General features: G+C 45.3%; 1 protein-coding gene across 1 annotated transcript in view; it reads right to left on the bottom strand.

Moving 5' to 3' along the window:
- Positions 1-24,428, bottom strand: part of LOC311101819 (ubiquitin carboxyl-terminal hydrolase 32-like) — a 97,864-nt gene extending 73,436 nt beyond the window's left edge. Inside the window, exons 1-2 of the mRNA XM_084143022.1 lie at positions 24,274-24,428; positions 6,000-6,127 (exon numbers count right to left, since the gene is read on the bottom strand). Of these exons, the coding sequence (XP_083999148.1) occupies positions 6,000-6,127; positions 24,274-24,331 (186 nt within the window). The 5' untranslated portion in view covers positions 24,332-24,428. The remainder of the gene's footprint in view (positions 1-5,999; positions 6,128-24,273) is intronic.
- Between the last annotated feature and the right edge of the window lie 567 nt (positions 24,429-24,995).

Below are 24,995 nucleotides of genomic sequence, written 5' to 3'. Positions count from 1 at the left end.
CCATGGCCAAGACCAAAGAGCTCTCCAAGGATGTCAGGGACAAGATTGTAGACCTACACAAGGCTGGAATGGGCTACAAGACCATCGCCAAGCAGCTTGGTGAGAAGGTGACAACAGTTGGTGTGATTATTCGCAAATGGAAGAAACACAAAATAACTGTCAATCTCCCTCGGCCTGGGGCTCCATGCAAGAGCTCACCTCGTGGAGTTGCAATGATCATGAGAACGGTGAGGAATCAGCCCAGAACTACACGGGAGGATCTTGTCAATGATCTTAAGGCAGCTGGGACCATAGTCACCAAGAAAACAATTGGTAACACACTACACCGTGAAGGACTGAAATCCTGCAGCGCCCGCAAGGTCCCCCTGCTCAATAAAGCACATATACAGGCCCGTCTGAAGTTTGCCAATGAACATCTGAATGATTCAGAGGAGAATTGGGTGAAAGTGTTGTGGTCAGATGAGACCAAAATGGAGCTCTTTGGCATCAACTCAACTCGCCGTGTTTGGAGGAGGAGGAATGCTGCCTATGACCCCAAGAACACCATCCCCACCATCAAACATGGAGGTGGAAACAATATGCTTTGGGGGTGTTTTTCTGCTAAGGGGACAGGACAACTTCACCGCATCAAAGGGACGATGGACGGGGCCATGTACCGTCAAATCTTGGGTGAGAACCTCCTTCCCTCAGCCAGGGTATTGAAAATGGGTCGTGGATGGGTATTCCAGCATGACAATGACCCAAAACACATGGCCAAGGCAACAAAGGAGTGGCTCAAGAAGAAGCACATTAAGGTAAAAGTACTAAGTCATGTTTTGCAGAGGGGTCAAATACTTATTTTCCTCATTAAAATGCAAATCAATTTATAACATTTTTTTACATGCGTTTTTCTGGATTTTTTTGTTGTTATTCTGTCTCTCACTGTTCAAATAAACCTACCATTAAAATTATAGACTGATCATTTATTTCTCAATGGGCAAACGTACAAAATCAGCAGGGGATCAAATACTTTTTCCCCCCTCACTGTCTATGTTCCACTTTCTCTGAATCACACGCTGTAGTGGGAAGCAAACATCTAAAAATAAAACTAGTGACGGACGGGGCTGCAGCTCCACTCAGCATAATAGCAGTTCCTGCATCGAATCTCTCCGTCTACTACCATCGGACAGCTGAGACACTTTTAATCCCAGAGTGAAACTGACTTGCTGCGGTTTCGCTGGTAAAAAAAAAAATCTAATATAAATGTCTGCCTTCCTGCCTGTTTGAACACTATATATATATATATATATATATATATATATATATATATATATATATATATATATATATATATATATATATATATATATATATATATATATATATATATATATATATATATATATATATATATATATATATATATATATATATATATATATATATATATATATATATATATATATATATATATATATATATATATATACATACAGTGCCGTCCACAATTATTGGCACCCCTGTTTAAGATGTGGTCGAGGACTTCCAAAAATTCTCCTTTTTTTTAAACAACATAGAACCCAAATGCAAAAAAAGAGAAAAATCCAACCTTTTATTTAAGTACATTACTTTGGTGTAAAAAAAAATAATCACACATTTAGAAAAAAAATAACTTGAAATCATGTGTCCCACAATTATTGGCACCCCTGATGTTAATACTTTGTACAACCCCCTTTTGCCAACAAGACAGCACTTAATCTCCTCCTATAACATTTCACAAGATTGGAGAACACAGAGAGAGGGATCTTTGACCATTCTTCTTTGCACAATCTTTCTAGATCATCCAGTGTCCTGGGTCCTCTCTTATGCACTCTCCTCTTTAGCTCGCCCCACAGGTTTTCGATTGGGTTGAGGTCTGGGGAATGAGATGGCCATGGGAGGACCTTGAGTTTGTGACTGCTGAACCATTTTTGTGTAGATTTTGCCACATGTTTTGGATCATTATCCTGCTGAAAGACCCAATGACGACCCATCTTCAGCTTTCTGGCAGAGGCCATCAGGTTTTTATTTAAAATGTCCTGGTAGTTCAAAGCGTTCATAATGCCATGCACCCTAACAAGGTTCCCAGGGCCTTTGGAAGAGAAACAGGCCCACAGCATCACAGATCCTCCACCATACTTCACGGTGTGCATGAGGTGCTTTTCAGCATACTCATCTTTTGTTTTACGCCAGACCCACTTAGAGTGTTTGTTGCCAAAAAGCTCAATCTTAGTCTCATCTGACCAAAGCACACGATCCCAGTTGAAGTCCCAGTGCCGCTTAGCAAACTCCAGACGTTTACGTTTGTGAGTGTTAGTGAGAAAAGGCTTTTTCCTTGCATGCCTCCCAAACAGCTTGTTGGCATGTAGAGAGCGTCTGATGGTTGTTTTGGAGACTTTGTGACCCCAAGATGCCACTCTTTGATGCAATTCTGTGACAGTGAGCTTAGGACTTTCTTTTACTTCTCTTACCATCCTCCTCACTGTGCGTTGTGGCAAGATAAACTTGGGACCTCTTCCAGCCTTGTTTGTCACTGTTCCAGTTGTTTTAAACTTCTTAATGATTCCTCTGACTGTAGATACGGGCAAGTTAAGGCGAGTGGCTATTTTCTTGTAGCCATTGCCTGACTTATGAAGGTCGACACAAATCTGCCTTACTTGAATGGTGTGTTCTCTTGTCTTTGCCATGTTGACAAATGGGTAAGAGAATTAGGCCTCTGTGTCACGTCATATTTATACCCCAGGGAAACAGGAAGTCATGAATCACTAATTAAAAGTTCCTAGATACCCTGACCAACTTTAGCAACTACAGAAAAATATATTTAAAAAAAAATCAATTAAAATTTTCAGCGGAATTGTTAGGGGTGCCAATAATTGTGGGACACATGATTTCAAGTTTTTTTTTTTCTAAATGTGTGATTATTTTTTTTACCACCAAAGTAATGTACTTAAATAAAAGGTTGGATTTTTCTCTTTTTTTGCATTTGGGTTCTATGTTGTTTAAAAAAAAAGGAGAATTTTTGGAAGTCCTCGACCACATCTTAAACAGGGGTGCCAATAATAGTGGAGGGCACTGTATATATCTGTGTCCCAAATGGCACCCTATTTCCCATGGATCCTGGTCAAAATTAGTGCACTATAAAAGGGAATGCACCGAAAGGTCGCTGGTTCTAATCTCTGAGCCGACTAGGTGAAAAATCTGTCGATATGCCCTTGAGCAAGGCACTTAACCCTAATTGCTCCTGTAAGTCGCTCTGGATAAGAGTGTCTGCTAAATGACTAAAAATGTAAGACGTGAAGTTTTAATGTCCTCCTATAGTAAAGCTGCCAGCACAACCTTCTGCTAGCCTATTGGTTAAGAATCAAGCAGGAGAGACCAAGAGCCCTTTTCAATCCAAGTCAATCCCCAGGTTTCCTGGGCTATCTGTTTTCAATCCAAGTCAATCCCCAGGTTTCCTGGGCTATCTGTTTTCAATCCAAGTCAATCCCCAGGTTTCCTGGGCTATCTGTTTTCAATCCAAATCAATCCCCAGGTTTCCTGGGCTATCTGTTTTCAATCCAAATCAATCCCCAGGTTTCCTGGGCTATCTGTTTTCAATCCAAATCAATCCCCAGGTTTCCTGGGCTATCTGTTTTCAATCCAAATCAATCCCCAGGTTTCCTGGGCTATCTGTTTTCAATCCAAATCAATCCCCAGGTTTCCTGGGCTATCTGTTTTCAATCTAAATCAATCCCCAGGTTTCCTGGGCTATCTGTTTTCAATCCAAATCAATCCCCAGGTTTCCTGGGCTATCTGTTTTCAATCCAAATCAATCCCCAGGTTTCCTGGGCTATCTGTTTTCAATCTAAATCAATCCCCAGGTTTCCTGGGCTATCTGTTTTCAATCCAAATCAATCCCCAGGTTTCCTGGGCTAGCTGGAGAGCATGTTGGAATTACCAAGTTTTATTTTTAGACTTTTAAAGCTGCAATAAGTAACTTGTTTTTTTCCCCCACAGCGGTTTAGATAGTACCGCTGTGATTATCTAGACTATACATTGCTTGTTTTGTCACAAACTGAAATTAGGCGCACTATTCAAATTTTTGCAACCAGGAAATGGCGGAGCGATTTCTGCATATTGCACTTTTAACTTTGATTTCCTGTTGCTGAGTATGTCGAAATGTCTTTGATTGAATAAATCGCCAAGACTGTTCCAATGGAATGCCACGTCCAAGCCCTAAGGGTTGTGTTTTCACTATTGTGAACACAGGCCAAGCATTTTTTTCACTTCCTCAAACAAATGTCCACCGCAGAATGACTCAGTCACTGACTGACACACAGTACAAACACACACACAGAATTTGTGTTTAGTCACTGATAAAGTCAGTCAGGTAGCATCTGTGTGTGTGTGTGTGTGTGTGTGTGTGTGTGTGTGTGTGTGTGTGTGTGTGTGTGAGATTGGGAATAGGCATTTGACAGTATGGGTCAACAGAGACCAGAGCAGGAAGATAGCCTCTGATGTGAAAGTGGAACTAGAAATGTTGAACAACTGGGGAAAAACATTAAACCAGCTAGCTACTGTTTAAACACGGAACTGAATATAAATGAGTTCGCTGTGGTCGCACTAAGAACACAGCTACAATAGGTTGCATCCCAAATGGCACCCTATTCCCTATCTAGTGCACTACTGGTCAAAAGTAGCACACTATATAGGGAATACGGTGCCATTTGGGATGCACTCAATGACTGAGGGTCAATCTCAATAGGCTGAAAGCATTACTGCTCTGGGTTGAAGTAGCCTCAAGGAATGGATTTTAGGACCCAATGTCATCTAAATGTCAATCCAATGTTATGTCATCTCATGCCAATGTAACGTCATGCAGATGCTTGTAAAGGAAAACAGGGGGACATTTTGAAGCCCACGTCTAAGAGATATGCTCCATCTCCGTAGTTCTAATGGGCTCATTCTTTAGGCCTAGGTCTGCCTTCTCTCATGTTTTTTCTATCCGTTAAAAAGGTCCTACAAAAACCCTATAAATATTCAAATCAGGGGATGGATTCATCTGGACTGTAGGGGTGTGGAGGTGAGAGGATTCATCTGGACTGTAGGGGTGGGGGGGTGAGAGGATTCATCTGGACTGTAGGGGTGTGGAGGTGAGAGGATTAATCTGGACTGTAGGGGTGTGGAGGTGAGGGGATTCATCTGGACTGTAGGGGTGTGGAGGTGAGAGGATTAATCTGGACTGTAGGGGTGTGGAGGTGAGGGGATTAATCTGGACTGTAGGGGTGTGGAGGTGAGAGGATTCATCTGGACTGTAGGGGTGTGGAGGTGAGAGTGAGAGTCATTTCCTATCATCCCTCTCAGGTTGCGTCTGAAATGACCTTATTTTGACCAGGGAATTGGGTGTAAATTCGGACGTAGCATTTCCGATATGTTCCCGTCTGGGCTGACAAATTGAGGTGCGTCTCCATTCAACTCTTCGATCGTGTTTGTTTGTTCGCCGTTAGGAAAACCTCACGTTACATCTAACCTGCGCCGTCTTCGCCAGGGCTAACTGTCGCCCGGCTGCCATGGCAACGGAGGGGAGTAAAGCGCTAGCTGGGAAGAAGCAGGGCGCCAGAGCTTTAATGGAAGAGTTTCAACACTGTGTTTAACAACACTAGGACTGAATGAACTGAAGACAAACACACAGTGGAATTGAGGATTGTCATCGGTTGTTAGTCCTGGTTTCAAGGAGTACTGGGACAAGGAAAACAAACTAGGTGTGTCCCAAATGGCAAAATATTCCCTATTTAGTGTACTACCCAGGTCCTGGCCAAAAGTAGTGCACTATATAGGGAATAGGGTGCCATTTGGGACAGAAACCCCTAGACTCCTGGTTTCATAGTGTAATAACCCTTATTACAGGTGGACTCAAATCTGGGCCTCCAAGTCCACAGACAGCACTTCTGGTTTCCATCATTCCCCTCTAAGGTGTGTGTTGTGGGTCCCAGGGGACTTACCTCTGCAACCTTCGGAGGGACCCCATCTCCCAGTACCTCTCTGTAGAAGCACTGTTGGGCCATGTAGTAGGACAGGCCGCTGGTCCTCTTAAAGGCATCCTTCAGCCGCTTCAACTCCACATCAGTTACTAAAGAGAGAAGGGGGGGGGGGGGAAGAGAGAGAGAGAGAGACATTTAAAGAGGGTCAATTAACGTCAGGTTAAAGACAAAGGTGTCCTAAACCAAAGGGGAATTTGGGGAGAGTAAGCTGATCCTATTGGTGTCACAGGCAGCATCCCCATTATTTAGTGCACTACTGTTGACCAACGCCCTACGGAATAGGGTGCCATTTGGGAAGTACTTTTTGTCTACAGGCAACTTTTGCCCAGAGGAGCCAGCAGTGCAGTACAGGTCTGCTGAGCCCTGTCAGCCAGCAGCAACACCGACACCGCAGGTCTGACAGAAAGATCATCAACACCTCTCCACTGCTCCCGCACCCTTCTGCCTGCTAGGCTGTTCCTTCAGCAGAGTGATGACTGCAGGGGCACTCAGTGCTCACACACACACCAAGGTTTCCGTTAGGACAACATGACCTGCAAGATTTTAAATTTACCGGATATTTGAGAAATTTACCGGACATCCATATGCATTGGGTGCGTAACGCATTAGGGCGTCCACCCACGGTGCTCAAAATCACATTTAGATTATTGTAATTACATTTTAACACAATTAAAATTAGCCTGTAGACCCAGACCCGCTTCTGATAATCCTGGGAGTGTCTGATTCCCTAAACGGATTAACCAACTCCCAAAAACAACTCATCTCTTACAGTCTGATTTCGGCAAAAAAATTAATCTTGTTGATTTGGAAAAGGAGGGAAGCGCCCTCTACCAAATTATGGCTCAGCGAATTGGCAAAAACTGTACACTTAGAAAGAATTAGATATATTCTGAACAATAAATTATCAACATTTGATCAAATCTGGCAGCCTTTCCTCTCTTACCTGGATCAGTCGGTGCTGTGAATTTGTACTTTAACGCACTCTCATTTGTCATATTGTAATCTACCTTTGGGCAGCGTGTGCTGGCCCCGACACTCGAGCAGTCGGGAGGGGAACAGGGTGGAATAAGGGGGGGGGGGGGAATAAAGGGGGGTATAAGTGGGGGGGGGTTACATCTACCCTTTTTCTTTCTACCCATCCCTGTTCTGTATGTCGTGTTTTGTAATATTTGTTTTGTGCCCAGAACTCTGGGTCTTGTTGTTCATGTCTGTTCTCTTATGTTTAGATAAGAACTGTACACGTCTTTCATACCTATACACCATTCTTGTGTGTGTTCAATAAAAAAATATTTGAACAGAAAATTAGCCTGTAAAGTTGTAATAACATAAAGTAGAACGATGTTCTTATACCAACATGACAGGTTTTATTGAAAAGCAAAACATTGTCCGTTACCTCTTCATCCCTGCTATAAATCACAAATGAATATCATTAAAAAATTTAAAATTAAACATTTGGCCTAGAAGAACAAGTCTCCTACACAATAATAAAACACTTCAAAATATTATATTTGTTTATAAACTCTCACTGTCAACTGCGTTTATTTTCAGCAAACATAACATATTTAAATATTTGTACGAACATAAGATTCAACAACAGACAAAACTGAACAAGTTCCACAGACATGTGACTAACAGAAATGGAATAATGTGTCCCTGAACAAAGGGGGGGTCAAAATCAAAAGTAACAGTCAGTATCTGGTGTGGCCACCAACTGCATTAAGTACTGCAATGCATCTCCTCCTCATGGACTGCACCAGATTTGCCCGTTCTTGCTGTGAGATCATACCCCACTCTTCCACCAAGGCACCTGCAAGTTCTCTGACATTTCTGGGGGGAATGGCCCTAGCCCTCACCCTTCGATCCAACAGGTCCCAGACGTGCTCAATGGGATTGAGATCCGGGCTCTTCGCTGGCCATGGCAGAACACTGACATTCCTGTCTTGCAGGAAATCAAGCACAGAATGAGCAGTATGGCTGGTGGCATTGTCATGCTGGAGGGTCACGTCAGGATGGTGGCATTGTCATGCTGGAGGGTCATGTCAGGATGAGCCTGCAGGAAGGGAGGAGGATGTCTTCCCTGTAACGCACAGCGTTGAGATTGCCTGCAATGACAACAAGCTCAATCCGATGATGCTGTGACACACCCCCCCAGACTATGACAGACCCTCCACCTCCAAATCGATCCCGCTCCAGAGTACAGGCCTCGGTGTAACGCTCATTCCTTCGACGATAAATGCGAATCCGACCATCACCCCTGGTGAGACAAAACCGCGACTCGTCAGTGAAGAGCACTTTTTGCCAGTCCTGTCTGATCCAGCGACGGTGGGTTTGTGCCCATAGGCGACATTGTTGCCGGTGATGTCTGGTGAGGACCTGCCTTATCCTGTGCAGGTGTTGTTACACGTGGTCTGCCACTGCGAGGACGATCAGCTGTCCGTCCTGTCTCCCTGTAGCGCTGAATTAGGCGTCTCACAGTACGGACATTGCAATTTTTTGCCCTGGCCACATCTGCAGTCCTCATGCCTCCTTGCAGCATGCCTAAGGCACGTTCACGCAGATGAGCAGGGACCCTGGGCATCTTTCTTTTGGTGTTTTTCAGAGTCAGTAGAAAGGCCTCTTTAGTGTCCTAAGTTTTCATAACTGTGACCTTAATTGCCTACCGTAGGTAAGCTGTTAGTGTCTTAACGACCGTATCACAGGTGCATGTTCATTAATTGTTTATGGTTCATTGAACAAGCATGGGAAAACAGTGTTTAAACCCTTTACAATGAAGATCTGTGAAGAAATTTGGATTTTTATGAATTATCTTTGAAAGACAGGGTCCTGAAAAAGGGGCGTTTCTTTTTTTGCTGAGTTTATAATTAGCGAACGACCTGTCCTAAAGGCTATTTGGATGAACATTTTAATTAATAAATAACAAAACACAGCTGTTTTCAAATACAATCTCTCTAATCTAATTTAGCCTAGGCATGAACATTTTAATTATGCCTAATCAATAACACAACATGGCAGTCTAGGAACACCAGGGCCGGCCATGGCTAGAAGGGATACAGCTTTTGTAAAATGAATGTCAGATTTTACTTTTGATAGGTTAGGAGAATTAACGTAGCAGGTTAGGAGAATTAGGTTAAAGTTAGGTGAAGGGGGAGGTTAGGGTTAGCTATAATGCTAAAAATATCCTACTTTTGACGTTAATTTGACAAAAGCTGGATCCCTTCTAGCCGTGACCATGCCGGTCCGCCCCATTCCCACTGTGATCCAGCACCACGGTAGTGGAAAGAGGACATCCTAAGCGGCCACACAATGAAGAAATTATAAAACTCATGTTGGACAATCAAATTCGATCTGTAAATAAACGAAATTCGTTGAGGCTGGTTCATTGAGACAAAAATTATTTTACAAAGCTCCTGTGAAACAAGGCCGTTTCCAAGTGTTACTGAATAAGCTCAACTGAAACGCACCAATTGCACATGATACACATCATTACTCTGCTCTAGTCTATCAATCCATTCCAAATCATTATACTATACATGGACACAGGGGCGGCAGCAGACCTGCTAGGACCGGGCCTGACCAAAACAATCATTTGCCTCTAATTGGCCTGCTCAAAGTGAGCCGCTGCTGTTGGGAAGCCAAAACTGTCCAACTCCTTGGAGCAGCTTGATGCACATCAGCCTCGCTACTTTGTCCTCAAGAAGGAGCGATCTGGAGGCTGCCTTTCCTCTGTTTTGGAGAAAGAATCCCCTCTCGGAGGGCACACTGGAAACAGGGATAATCAACACAATCTTCACCAATTTTGTCCAGTCGGGGTACACGAGGACCTTGCGTCTTCTGCGTGAGTAATATTAGAAACACACACACCCTACACGAATGTTTCAGCAGCTTGAGGTTTTATTAGCCTAGTAACCAACCACTTCTCTCCCTTAGGAAGGTACTGTAGTAACCTAGTAACCAACCACTTCTCTCCCCTAGGAAGGTACTGTAGTAACCTAGTAACCAACCACTTCTCTCCCCTAGGAAGGTACTGTAGTAACCTAGTAACCAACCACTTCTCTCCCCTAGGAAGGTACTGTAGTAACCTAGTAACCAACCACCTCTCTCCCCTAGGAAGGTACTGTAGTAACCTAGTAACCAACCACCTCTCTCCCCTAGGAAGGTACTGTAGTAACCTAGTAACCAACCACTTCTCTCCCCTAGGAAGGTACTGTAGTAACCTAGTAACCAACCACTTCTCTCCCCTAGGAAGGTACTGTAGTAACCTAGTAACCAACCACTTCTCTCCCCTAGGAAGGTACTGTAGTAACCTAGTAACCAACCACTTCTCTCCCCTAGGAAGGTACTGTAGTAACCTAGTAACCAACCACTTCTCTCCCCTAGGAAGGTACTGTAGTAACCTAGTAACCAACCACTTCTCTCCCCTAGGAAGGTACTGTAGTAACCTAGTAACCAACCACCTCTCTCCCCTAGGAAGGTACTGTAGTAACCTAGTAACCAACCACTTCTCTCCCCTAGGAAGGTACTGTAGTAACCTAGTAACCAACCACTTCTCTCCCCTAGGAAGGTACTGTAGTAACCTAGTAACCAACCACCTCTCTCCCCTAGGAAGGTACTGTAGTAACCTAGTAACCAACCACTTCTCTCCCCTAGGAAGGTACTGTAGTAACCTAGTAACCAACCACTTCTCTCCCCTAGGAAGGTACTGTAGTAACCTAGTAACCAACCACTTCTCTCCCCTAGGAAGGTACTGTAGTAACCTAGTAACCAACCACTTCTCTCCCCTAGGAAGGTACTGTAGTAACCTAGTAACCAACCACCTCTCTCCCCTAGGAAGGTACTGTAGTAACCTAGTAACCAACCACTTCTCTCCCCTAGGAAGGTACTGTAGTAACCTAGTAACCAACCACCTCTCTCCCCTAGGAAGGTACTGTAGTAACCTAGTAACCAACCACTTCTCTCCCCTAGGAAGGTACTGTAGTAACCTAGTAACCAACCACCTCTCTCCCCTAGGAAGGTACTGTAGTAACCTAGTAACCAACCACCTCTCTCCCCTAGGAAGGTACTGTAGTAACCTAGTAACCAACCACCTCTCTCCCCTAGGAAGGTACTGTAGTAACCTAGTAACCAACCACCTCTCTCCCCTAGGAAGGTACTGTAGTAACCTAGTAACCAACCACCTCTCTCCCCTAGGAAGGTACTGTAGTAACCTAGTAACCAACCACCTCTCTCCCCTAGGAAGGTACTGTAGTAACCTAGTAACCAACCACCTCTTTCCCCGGTTTCAGTTCCTATTCCTGCTCATAGAATAGTCCATTATAAACCCAGTAGCGTGTCACACCATCTCCGGGGTTAAACCCCCACTCACACAGGGTCAAGGATGTGTGTGTGTGTGTGTGTGTGTGTGTGTGGTGTCTCCAAAGGCAGCAGTGCTGTGACCGACTCCATAAAGTGTCTCAGTCTCTATCAGCACTCTCACTCCGAGACGCTTCGTGGATACAGGCCCTGATGCCCACAGAGCCGGTGATGCCCAGCAACAGAGACAGACTGTTTATCCTAGAAATACAAGGAGGTGACTCCGTCTAGTCAGAAGGTATAAATACATGTTTCTGTGAATTGTATGTGTTTGCAGCTGCAACACCCAGTGTGGTGAATAAATCTAGTTGGAGCTTTTCTCGGTGTCCGCCTGGATTATTGTACCAGAAACGTTCGGCATTAAAGCCTACACCAGGGTTGTGTTTCAGCATGAAAGCCTACACCAGGGTTGTGTTTCAGTATTAAAGCCTACACCAGGGTTGTGTTTCAGCATGAAAGCCTACACCAGGGTTGTTTTTCAGTATTAAAGCCTACACCAGGGTTGTGTTTCAGCATGAAAGCCTACACCAGGGTTGTGTTTCAGCATGAAAGCCTACACCAGGGTTGTGTTTCAGCATTAAAGCCTACACCAGGGTTGTGTTTCTGTATTAAAGCCTACAGCATGAAAGCCTACACCAGGGTTGTGTTTCAGCATTAAAGCCTACACCAGGGTTGTGTTTCAGTCTGAAAGCCTACACCAGGGTTGTGTTTCAGCATGAAAGCCTACACCAGGGTTGTGTTTCAGTATTAAAGCCTACACCAGGGTTGTGTTTCAGTATTAAAGCCTACACCAGGGTTGTGTTTCAGCATTAAAGCCTACACCAGGGTTGTGTTTCAGTATTAAAGCCTACACCAGGGTTGTGTTTCAGTCTGAAAGCCTACACCAGGGTTGTGTTTCAGTCTGAAAGCCTACACCAGGGTTGTGTTTCAGCATTAAAGCCTACACCAGGGTTGTGTTTCAGCATTAAAGCCTACACCAGGGTTGTGTTTCAGCATTAAAGCCTACACCAGGGTTGTGTTTCAGTCTGAAAGCCTACACCAGGGTTGTGTTTCAGCATGAAAGCCTACACCAGGGTTGTGTTTCAGCATTAAAGCCTACACCAGGGTTGTGTTTCAGCATTAAAGCCTACACCAGGGTTGTGTTTCAGCATTAAAGCCTACACCAGGGTTGTGTTTCAGTCTGAAAGCCTACACCAGGGTTGTGTTTCAGCATGAAAGCCTACACCAGGGTTGTGTTTCAGCATTAAAGCCTACACCAGGGTTGTGTTTCTGTATTAAAGCCTACACCAGGGTTGTGTTTCAGCATTAAAGCCTACACCAGGGTTGTGTTTCTGTATTAAAGCCTACACCAGGGGTGTGTTTCAGTATTAAAGCCTACACCAGGGTTGTGTTTCAGTCTGAAAGCCTACACCAGGGTTGTGTTTCAGTATTAAAGCCTACACCAGGGTTGTGTTTCAGCATTAAAGCCTACACCAGGGTTGTGTTTCAGTCTGAAAGCCTACACCAGGGTTGTGTTTCAGCATTAAAGCCTACACCAGGGTTGTGTTTCAGCATTAAAGCCTACACCAGGGTTGTGTTTCAGTATTAAAGCCTACACCAGGGTTGTGTTTCAGTATTAAAGCCTACACCAGGGTTGTGTTTCAGCATTAAAGCCTACACCAGGGTTGTGTTTCAGCATTAAAGCCTACACCAGGGTTGTGTTTCAGCATTAAAGCCTACACCAGGGTTGTGTTTCAGTCTGAAAGCCTACACCAGGGTTGTGTTTCAGTATTAAAGCCTACACCAGGGTTGTGTTTCAGTATTAAAGCCTACACCAGGGTTGTGTTTCAGTATTAAAGCCTACACCAGGGTTGTGTTTCAGTATTAAAGCCTACACCAGGGTTGCGTCGTCAGCCATTTTGAGCTAGGCTATTCACTATTCAGACCTCCCTCCATCAGCTGTCAATCTGTTAGTCCACTGCCTTCTTTTAGAAAGGGCTGGGACGGATGTATGGAAAATAATATCAGCATCGTCGTCTCTCTGTCCATCTCCCGCTCTTCCTGAGTCCTCCAGGGTCGTCAAGGGTCAATTAAACAAAGCTGATTTGCATATATTCACACAGACAAGCGCAGTCTCAGCATATTACCATCCTATATTACCATCCTAGCCGCTATAGTAGACACCCCGCTGCAGACGGATGTGGTTATTAAACACATGCAGAAAGAGAGGCTCGCTCGCTTGGGGTACGGCAGGGAATTGAATTACGGGATTCATTTAGGCGACTGATTATTGTTCCCTCCATGGGTGAAAAAAAAAAAGAATGAATCAAAAACAAATTAAAAAAGCAGCAGCCTCAAAGTCAGATGTTTATAAATCTGGGACTGGAAGGAGGAAAAGTGTGTCGCTCATATTAAAATGAGTGGATGTGTGAGTGTGACCCAGTGTTTCAGCACGGTAGGAATAGTGGCTGATCTTGCAGGTTGAAATGCTAATAGAAAAGTCAGCAGGTAGAGAACAGAATCATGTGTAGAATACTTTTATCAAAGACGTAAGGACATAGGCTAGTCCTGAAATACACCACGGCCTAATCTATACTAAAGGCGTGGGGATGGGAGACAGGTAGTATTGCAGGCTGTGCTCTTCTTCTCCTCTGATGACAAGTGATGACAGTATAATCTAAGCAAACTGTTAAAAGCCGAAGATTTCAGCGGTGTCAAAAGCTTACAAATAACGTGGGGGTGGAAAACCATTTGAACTGGTTTGAAGAGCACAGAGAGACAGAGACAGAGACAGAGAGAGAGGAAGATAGAGAGAGAGAGAGAGAGAGAGAGAGAGAGACTCTTGACAGTACAGCTCCTTGAAATGACAGCCGCAGAAAATCACCTGGCTGCTTCAGCCTTCACAACATGCTTTCAATTACGCCATCTTCTCTCAGAAGCTGAGAGGATACACAACTTCAGAGGAAAGGGGTGGAGGTCGGGGTTGTTTTTGGATTCTACCGTGCTGCCCTAGAATACTACAAGCAACCACGTTCCAAACTCTATTATCTTGAATTTAGTCCGTCTTGAATTCTGAGGAGAAACTTAAATTTTACACTATCCAAATACTAGGAAGATAAATGCTCATACAGGTCACCGCTAGTGGCCCCTGGCTGATAAATAACCATGGATCCAGCGGTCCGGTCAGGTTTAAGAGCTCATTATCTTGCCTGTATTCAGAGCACCTTCACCCCGCTGAACCCCGGGGCCGTGGGCTCGCAGCTCGCTCCATCTTAACAGCGACACGGATTTTAAATGAACGGACTCCCAGCGGAGCCTGTCAGACAAACCAGTTAGATCCATGGCAACGCAGTCAATCATGATGAAGTAGTGTAGTGCCCGTCGCTAAGGAGGGGAGGAGCTGGAACGAGGCTGGGCAGGCATGTAACTGATTAGGCTACGCCCCAACCAAGCCGTGTTTCCCCCTTACTGCCTGACAGGATTTGACCTGGACATTTTGGGAGGCTAAGGGAATTGCTTTTGTGCATTCTGTATATGAAAGCGATTGGAATCCCCATATCCCTCTACAGGATATCAAAACAGGACTAAGTGACCTAGGTACCCTCATTACATTTCTCTAAGGGTCAGATAGGTCTGTGTTGATTTAACACCAATGACTTGGCTAAATAATAGTCAAATGGTGGCAGATAGATGAACAAATTAGCAAGGAAAACAAAGTGGTACACTAGTTGTATTGTTGCAATGCTGCGACGTAACGGTTGTATTCTTGGACACTGGGCCACATTAACTGCAGTGGACCAGTGGGCCACCATTCAGCACTGGAGGAACAATGGACAATGGACCTGATTCTCCAGGACCCCTCCCACCCCACAAAAAACACATTCACCGTGGACAACTGACATTCATATGCATGCAATGTACACTCAGGCACAAGCCTGTGCACGTGCACACACACACACACACACACACACACACACACACACACCCACATACACTACCAGTCAAAAGTTTGGACACACCTTCTCATTCAAGGGTTTTTCTTTATTTTTACATTGTAGAATAATAGTGAAGGCATCAAAACTATTAAATAACACATATGGAATAATTTAGTAACCAAAAAAAATGAAGAGTTTCATGAGGTAGTCACCTGGAATGTATTTCAATTAACAGGTGTGCCTTCTTAAAAGTTTAATTTGTGGAATTTCTTTCCTTCTTAATGCGTTTGAGCCAATCAGTTGATTTGTGACAAGGTAGGGTTGGCATACAGAAGATAGCCCTATTTGGTAAAAGACCCAGTCCATATTATGGCAAGAACAGCTCAAATAAGCAAAGCGAAACGACAGTCCATCATTACTTTAAGACATGAAGGTCAGTCAATCCGGAAAATGTCAAGAACTTTGAAAGTTTCTTCAAGTGCAGTCGCAAAATCATCAAGCGCTATGATGAAACTGGCTCTCACGAGGACCGCCACAGGAATGGAAGAGCCAGAGTTACCTCTGCTGCAGAGGACATCATGAGGACCGCCACAGGAATGGAAGAGCCAGAGTTACCACAGGAATGGAAGACCCAGAGTTACCTCTGCTGCAGAGGACATCATGAGGACCGCCACAGGAATGGAAGAGCCAGAGTTACCACAGGAATGGAAGACCCAGAGTTCCCTCTGCTGCAGAGGACATCATGAGGACCGCCACAGGAATGGAAGACCCAGAGGTCCCTCTGCTGCAGAGGACATCATGAGGACCGCCACAGGAATGGAAGACCCAGAGTTACCACAGGAATGGAAGACCCAGAGTTACCTCTGCTGCAGAGGACATCATGAGGACCGCCACAGGAATGGAAGAGCCAGAGTTACCACAGGAATGGAAGACCCAGAGTTCCCTCTGCTGCAGAGGACATCATGAGGACCGCCACAGGAATGGAAGACCCAGAGTTCCCTCTGCTGCAGAGGACATCATGATGACCGCCACAGGAATGGAAGACCCAGAGTTCCCTCTGCTGCAGAGGACATCTTGAGGACCGCCACAGGAATGGAAGACCCAGAGTTCCCTCTGCTGCAGAGGACATAATGAGGACCGCCACAGGAATGGAAGACCCAGAGTTCCCTCTGCTGCAGAGGACATAATGAGGACCGCCACAGGAATGGAATACCCAGAGTTCCCTCTGCTGCAGAGGACATCATGAGGACCGCCACAGGACTGGAAGACCCAGAGTTACCTCTGCTGCAGAGGACCGCCACAGGAATGGAAGAGCCAGAGTTACCTCTGCTGCAGAGGACATCATGAGGACCGCCACAGGGAAGGAAGAACCAGAGTTCCCTCTGCTGCATAGGACATCATGAGGACCGCCACAGGGAAGGAAGACCCAGAGTTCCCTCTGCTGCAGAGGACATCGTGAGGACCGCCACAGGAATGGAAGACCCAGAGTTCCCTCTGCTGCAGAGGACATCATGAGGACCGCCACAGGAATGGAAGACCCAGAGTTCCCTCTGCTGCAGAGGACATCATGAGGACCGCCACAGGAATGGAAGAGCCAGAGTTCCCTCTGCTGCAGAGGACATCATGATGACCGCCACAGGAATGGAAGAGCCAGAGTTCCCTCTGCTGCAGAGGACATCATGATGACCGCCACAGGAATGGAAGACCCAGATTCCCTCTGCTGCAGAGGACATAGTGAGGACCGCCACAGGAATGGAAGACCCAGAGTTCCCTCTGCTGCAGAGGACATCATGAGGACCGCCACAGGAATGGAAGACCCAGAGTTACCTCTGCTGCAGAGGACATCATGAGGACCGCCACAGGAATGGAAGAGCCAGAGTTACCTCTGCTGCAGAGGACATCATGAGGACCGCCACAGGGAAGGAAGACCCAGAGTTCCCTCTGCTGCCGAGGACATCATGAGGACCGCCACAGGAATGGAAGACCCAGAGTTACCTCTGCTGCAGAGGACCGCCACAGGAATGGAAGAGCCAGAGTTACCTCTGCTGCAGAGGATCGCCACAGGAATGAAAGACCCAGAGTTCCCTCTGCTGCAGAGGGCCGCCACAGGAATGGAAGACCCAGAGTTCCCTCTGCTGCAGAGGACATCATGAGGACCGTTACAGGAATGGAAGACCCAGAGTTCCCTCTGCTGCAGAGGACATCATGAGGACCGCTACAAGAATGGAAGACCCAGAGTTCCCTCTGCTGCAGAGGACATCATGAGGACCGCCACGGGAATGGAAGACCCAGAGTTACCTCTGCTGCAGAGGACATCATGAGGACCGCCACAGGAATGGAAGAGCCAGAGTTACCTCTGCTGCAGAGGACATCATGAGGACCGCCACAGGAATGGAAGACCCAGAGCTCCCTCTGCTGCAGAGGACATCATGAGGACCGCCACAGGAATGGAAGAGCCAGAGTTACCACAGGAATGGAAGACCCAGACATACCTCTGCTGCAGAGGACATCATGAGGACCGCCACAGGAATGGAAGACCCAGAGTTCCCTCTGCTGCAGAGGACATCATGAGGACCGCCACAGGAATGGAAGACCCAGAGTTCCCTCTGCTGCCGAGGACATCATGAGGACCGCCACAGGAATGGAAGACCCAGAGTTACCTCTGCTGCAGAGGACCGCAACAGGAATGGAAGAGCCAGAGTTACCTCTGCTGCAGAGGATCGCCACAGGAATGAAAGACCCAGAGTTCCCTCTGCTGCAGAGGGCCGCCACAGGAATGGAAGACCCAGAGTTCCCTCTGCTGCAGAGGACATCATGAGGACCGCCACAGGAATGGAAGACCCAGAGTTCCCTCTGCTGCAGAGGACATCATGAGGACCGCCACAAGAATGGAAGACCCAGAGTTCCCTCTGCTGCAGAGGACATCATGAGGACCGCCACGGGAATGGAAGACCCATAGTTCCCTCTGCTGCAGAGGACATCATGAGGACCGCCATGGGAATGGAAGACCCAGAGTTCCCTCTGCTGCAGAGGACATCATGAGGACCGCCACAGGAATGGAAGAGCCAGAGTTACCTCTGCTGCAGAGGACATCATGAGGACCGCCACAGGAATGGAAGAGCCAGAGTTACCTCTGCTGCCGAGGACATCATGAGGACAGCCACAGGAATGGAAGACCCAGAGTTACCTCTGCTGCAGAGGACATCATGAGGACCGCCACAGGAATGGAAGACCCAGAGTTCCCTCTGCTGCAGAGGACATCATGAGGACCGCCACAGGAATGGAAGACCCAGAGTTCCCTCTGCTGCAGAGGACATCATGAGGACCGCCACAGGAATGGAAGAGCCAGAGTTCCCTCTGCTGCAGAGGACATAATGAGGACCGCCACAGGAATGGAAGAGCCAGAGTTCCCTCTGCTGCAGAGGACATCATGAGGACCGCCACAGGAATGGAAGACCCAGAGTTCCAGAGGACACATTCTGCTGTGTTTTATCTTTGCTACGCTGTAATAAAGCTTTACACTATTTTTTATTAGACCAACCTCTGGTATTATTTATAATGTATTTAGTGTTATTTACACTGTTCCAAATTGTCAGAATAATTATATTTATTATAATAATAATAATAATAATAATAATAATAAACCTTTTTCCTTGATCTCCTTATTGTCATTATTATTATTATTATTATTATGATCATCATTATAATAATAATAATAATAATAATAATAATAATAAGTAATGTCATTATCATTAGTAGGCTTACTAGAGCAGCCTTGTATAACCACCATGGAGCTGTAGGCCTAAGAGCACATCCTGTTTAGTCTTAATACCGGAACTTACTTAGGCCTATATTTCAATACTTCTATAGGCTACTGTATGAATCAATCACGTATTCGTTCATGTCATCACACAACATAGGAGTCATTCATGATTTGAAATGCAATCAAGCATTTTAGTTTTAAAATAAAATAAAAAGTGACCATTGAATAATTAGAGAAACAATAAATAGGCCTAAACCGTTACATTTCACCAATGAATGCGACTGTTTTTAAATCTTTGCTGTAATAAATGTTTTACAAAAAAACATTACAAACAGACTCTCTGGTACGCTTATAACTGATTTAGTGTCCGAAAAAATATAGTCATCTAACAACACCTGTTTGGCACACATAATATGCACGCAGCGCTTGCTCCTTACCTACTTTTTCTTGATCTCCAGTATTTTCCACCACTAGTCAAATGTATTCCACACATCTGACTTCCCCTTTACCTCCTGAGCAACCAGTAAACATTCCCCTTTACCTCCTGAGCAACCAGTAAACATCCCCCCGTTTTGAGTTAATTTGTCACGTCCTCTGCGTCCATTTTGCTGTCATATGTGTCACGGTGTTCAGAGTTTGTTATAACCAATTTATTGATGTGATCATGACATGCTATATAGGTCAGGCCCTATTGGTCACGTGCATGAGATGCATACACGTGTCACGTAAAGAGCGCAAGGGTTGAGGGAACAGGGAATGTTTTTCCTAAACAAATGTGGGATTTCGGTAAGATAACTTTTCAGTCAGAAATGGCCGTAATTATGTTGCAGCTTCAGCAAACACGGACAGCGCGATACACACTGTTGATGTTCTGTGGTGGTCGCTGCAGCGTAGAGGAGAGAGAGAGACAACGGGTGCTAGTCACACAGAGCCGCAAGTCTGAGCCCGGCCCCGGCACAATCAAAAACAGTCGGGCTCCCTCTAGTCATTTTGTGTGTCTTAATTATTTAAATCAAACAGTTTGCTTAAAGCATCAGACAAGTTCAGTGCATATAGTTGATTTGATTAACACATAGGATGTGTCTATATATGTAAAAAAAAAAAAAAAAAAAAAAAATACACGTTTAAAAATGTACACCAAACGATTGGTCGAAAAAACTGACGAGTCTCGGGTCGACCAAGATTTATTTTAGTCGGGGACGGTCATACTGTAGTGATTGCATAGCTGCATGTAAATACACAGTTCAAACAAGTTTCAGTGACATTACAGTTCTGCCTTTAGGCAGCACTCCAGGAAAAGAGTCAGGGACTAAGGACGAGGCCCGACTGGCCCGTAGGATTTCATGCATATTCATGATTTCCAATGCTTTCTCAATGGGAGAGTCGTACGTTGACATACCATTTCACAGACAAAAAGTTCAGACGAGTTGAACTTTTGACGGGGCCGACAGATACGTAACCGTCCGGTTAACCAATTAGAAAAGAGGGAATTTTATACGGCACACTGTCCACACGCGCACGGACCAAAGTTCCCCCCGGTCTAATTTGGTGTCTGTTCTCCACGGATCAGTCTGGCCTTGCCCTTATACTAGTAAGTGAGTAGCCTAGTTGGCCGGTGGTTAACTCTGGGAACATGAACAACAACAAATAGCCTACACTAACTGCCGGACTGTATGTGTAATGAACTCATATCAAGCCACCTCTTAGTAATGCTATCAGGCTGCTATGCAAAGAAAGCTGACATTCATCTGACTAGAACACCGCCGGTGTTTCCATCCCAATGTTTTCTCTGGAACACTTTGCGGTCACAATAGGGAAATGTGAATAACCCAAAACCACAGGCAGGCGGAGTCAGACAGGGCAGACCAGAGGCAATACAAGGTGTGAATGCAAAGCACTGCCTGGCAGGCTGAGTAGTCTGACGCTGCTGCTTTATCCACGGAGGAACAGAACGAGAGAAGAAGAAAAATCCAGAAGGAGAGCGAGGTCTGACCGACCGCTGGCGCCGCAGCTCCCAGGTCCCAGGTCAGTTCCACAGCTAGCTACTGTATGACACATTCCCTCTCTCAGACCCCCTGCTCTGACTCTTCTGACAGCGTTCTGCATCTCCAAGACAACAAATGGTTCAATGCATACACTGATTGTGTCTGGTTGCTCTCAAGGGTGCAGTTGTGTATTAAAAGGCTCTAAATCCAAGTGTACACAGTAGGTGCTTGGACATGATGACTCAATGTGGCTTTGGGCAGAGACCTACATACGCTCCCTCCAGAAAATATCACCATCCTCCTACTCCTTCACCTACGTTGCAACACAAGAGTTCGCTTAGATGTGTGCAGAAGTTGCACAGACCCGCTGCTCTCGTCTCTGCTCCTTTGCGTAAGCTTTTTAGAAACGGAAAATGAAGAAGGCCGGTGAACGTGTCTGTCCGTCCGTCTGTCTTCAATGTCTATTATGGAGCTGCTGCATGAGATAAGCAGTCAAATATGACCGATTGATTTCCCCTCGTGTTAGCTACAGTATGTCAAGGTTGATTCCACACAGTGATTATCATTCACACTATTACTGACTGACTGATGCCAGGGGCAACTGCCCGGGTCCTATGGCTGGCTGGTTTCCCTCTGCTCACCGCCAGGGTCCTATGGCTGGCTGGTTTCCCTCTGCTCACCGCCAGGGTCCTATGGCTGGCTGGTTTCCCTCTGCTCACCGCCAGGGTCCTATGGCTGGCTGGTTTCCCTCTGCTCACCGCCAGGGTCCTATGGCTGGCTGGTTTCCCTCTGCTCACCGCCAGGGTCCTATGGCTGGCTGGTTTCCCTCTGCTCACCGCCAGGGTCCTATGGCTGGCTGGTTTCCCTCTGCTCACCGCCAGGGTCCTATGGCTGGCTGGTTTCCCTCTGCTCACCGCCAGGGTCCTATGGCTGGCTGATTTCCCTCTGCTCACCGCCAGGGTCCTATGGCTGGCTGGTTTGCCTCTGCTCACTGCCACCGTGCTCAGCTTAGGTTACCACAAGGCCAGTGTGACTCATATCTACAGTAGTTAGCACCTCATAAAGTAAGTCCCCTCCGTCGCCTGCTTCCTAGCAACATCAGTATTCAGTACCTACAGTGCTTCCTAGCAACATCAGTATTCAGTACCTACAGTGCTTCCTAGCAACATCAGTATTCAGTACCTACAGTGCTTCCTAGCAACATCAGTCTTCAGTACCTACAGTCACAGCAAGGTGCTTCTCACGATAAAACTAGCAGCTACGTAAAATGACAACACCATCTAGACCGCTTGACCGATCTCATCCATTAGGCTGGATCAAGTCTTCAGCTATGTCAACCTAATTGTTCTCTGACACGTTACAAAAAAAGGGTTTGAACAGAGAGAATCAACACGTGACTGTCCGCTTGCGAAAGGAAAGCACAGTGTGGGCCTACTTTTGATGTTTAGCAACAGACACTTACCACACTGTGTCGCCATGAGAACGGCTGTCCCGGCCCTGCTGTTGCAACTCTGTCGCGACCTCTGAATGCTCGGCTATGAAAAGCCAACTGACATTTACTCCTGAGGTGCTGGCTGACGTGTTGCACCCTCTATAAGCACTGTGATTATTGTTTGACCCTGCTGGTCATCTATGAACATTTGAACATCTCGAAGAACGATCTGGGCTTAATGGCCATGTACTGTTATAATCTCCACCGGGCACAGCCAGAAGAGAACTGGCCACCTTTCAGAGCCTGGTTCCTCTCTAGGTTTCTTCCTAGGTTCCTGCCTTTCTAGGGAGTTTTTCCTAGCCACCATGCTTCTACATCTGCATTGCTTGCTGTTTGGGGTTTTAGGCTGGGTTTCTGTATAAGCACTTTGTGACATCTGCTGATGTAAAAATGGCTTTATAAATCATTGTGATTGGTTGATAGCCTACATTGGTTTTGAAAGAGGATGGGAGGGACTAGCTCATTAGCAAACAGTCCCTTACAAAACCAAGACAATCAGTCAGTCAGTGGACCTTCCTATGCAGTGTAATGGTCAGGAATAATTCTGTTTTTATCACATAACAGACAGTAACTCGTAAAAAATGAACGGAACAGCATATCAAACATTCAGCAAAACAGAAATAGGCTAACTTCCTGCGATCACTACTGGAATATGCTACTTCTGTCCTACACCACAATCGTAAAGGGCCATAGACCTAAATATACATTACCATATGAGGTCACAGTGACAGAACTCAATGGGTAACACATTTAGCTAATAAATCCTGGCAGACAAAGTTCAGTTGTTTACGACTGCAGGGACCAAAGTACAGCAAGTATCACCCAATGGAATAAGATATTTTCAAGAGCTTCCTGATAGATATTCACTCAAGTCTTGCATCAACTAACAAACTAACAGATGGATATGCAGAACTATAACTAATTTATTGAATATTTTATCCTAAACATTTGGGCTGCTACGAGGCTACATCTATCCGGTCTAACCTCTGCAATGCCCTTGTGATAATTGTCTCAACCCTAGGCGTAGTTATACAAGAATAAGGTAAAGAATATCCGATATGAAAAGAGAAATGCATCCAGCCGGCCTAGTATAAGAACACAGCTGACATCTCTTGCTCAAAACCTGTAAAAAAAAAAAAGAAGGCCACTAATCAACTCGTACAGTAGACATGCTGTTTGAGATCTAGCGGACACAAGTAGAGAATGTTATTTTGGTTATTCACGGATCAAGCTTGTTTTCACTCCATATCTCTGCGTTTGTAGAGGTGGGCAGTGCCTGATTGTATCAGTGATAAACATTCACGTAGTTTACGTTTTTAATCCCCATAGCGATCCTTTCCAACATAATCACAAATATTGTGTGGCCTTAACTATATACACACACACCATTGTTAAAATTATGTTTTGGTTCAATGCTTTGATTCCAGACAGCAGTTTGTGTTGAAACACTTGACACTGACAGCTAGCTAAGTGGTTCACTAGCAATAAACTGTAATTGTCAATGTGTAGAATGTGATAGTTAGCAACACAGCCTAGCGTTGCAGTACACATGCCCATGGCATGAGAAAGCAAGTTCCACGGTCTTCGCATGGCACTCACTCGTATCTGGTTTAGTTGACTAGACAACCCGTCTCTAGCGGGTACAGTAGTTAGCTAACCTTAAGCTTGGGTAACTAGTTTAGTTTTAGCTAAACTAATGCGGCGATAGATTACAAAGACAGCACACGCTTACCTCTTTTAACGGCCTCGTCATACGAAAGGAAACCTATCCTTGACTCCTTGGCACCCATGTTGCCTTCATTTCACTACAATGTGAGAAAATAAAATGTTGAGTGTATGAACGGCGCCTTTTGACTTGTCCGTTTATTGCCAAATCTGTTCCCAGCGATGTGTTTTCGCCGGATGACGCCTCTCCTCGCATACGCCTCCATGCTTGCTTTGGTCACATGATCGGGATTCCATGGGTCACTTGATTGGTTGACATGAAATGGTTGCGCAAATATGTATTTTTACGGTCTATGCGCATGAGGTAAATCATAAAATACAGCCAGTTTTCAGATGCAATTACAGTTATGTTGCGCATAATGTTAATGTTAATGTAAAATTTTTGCAACGCTATATTGCCAAATCGTCTCACACAATGAAACAGTTTTGGTCTGTCTGTCCTACTTTAGCCTACAATGTTACCATTTTGTAAAACGGTCAAAAGCTGTCCTTGTCTCTGGCTCCCCCTTGTGGATATAGTTGAAAAAGTTTCATAACGTTTGCAGAATATGCAGTGCATAAGATAAAGCTTGTCTAGACTCAGGATCGCAGTTTGAAAGTTATATTTTTCTAACAATATTGGTCTAATAATACTGTACCACGTTGCATTGGATACACTAGTTTTTTCGCACTAGTTTTTTCATAATTAGAATTCATCAATTCTCTATTATGTGCTGTATGCATGATCGT

Source organism: Coregonus lavaretus (assembly GCF_964263955.1).
Source record: "Coregonus lavaretus genome assembly, chromosome: 26".
Classification (NCBI taxonomy): Eukaryota; Metazoa; Chordata; class Actinopteri; order Salmoniformes; family Salmonidae; genus Coregonus; species Coregonus lavaretus.
The sequence above is the reverse complement of the archived record's forward strand: the minus strand, read 5'-3'. Positions and strand labels throughout refer to the sequence as shown.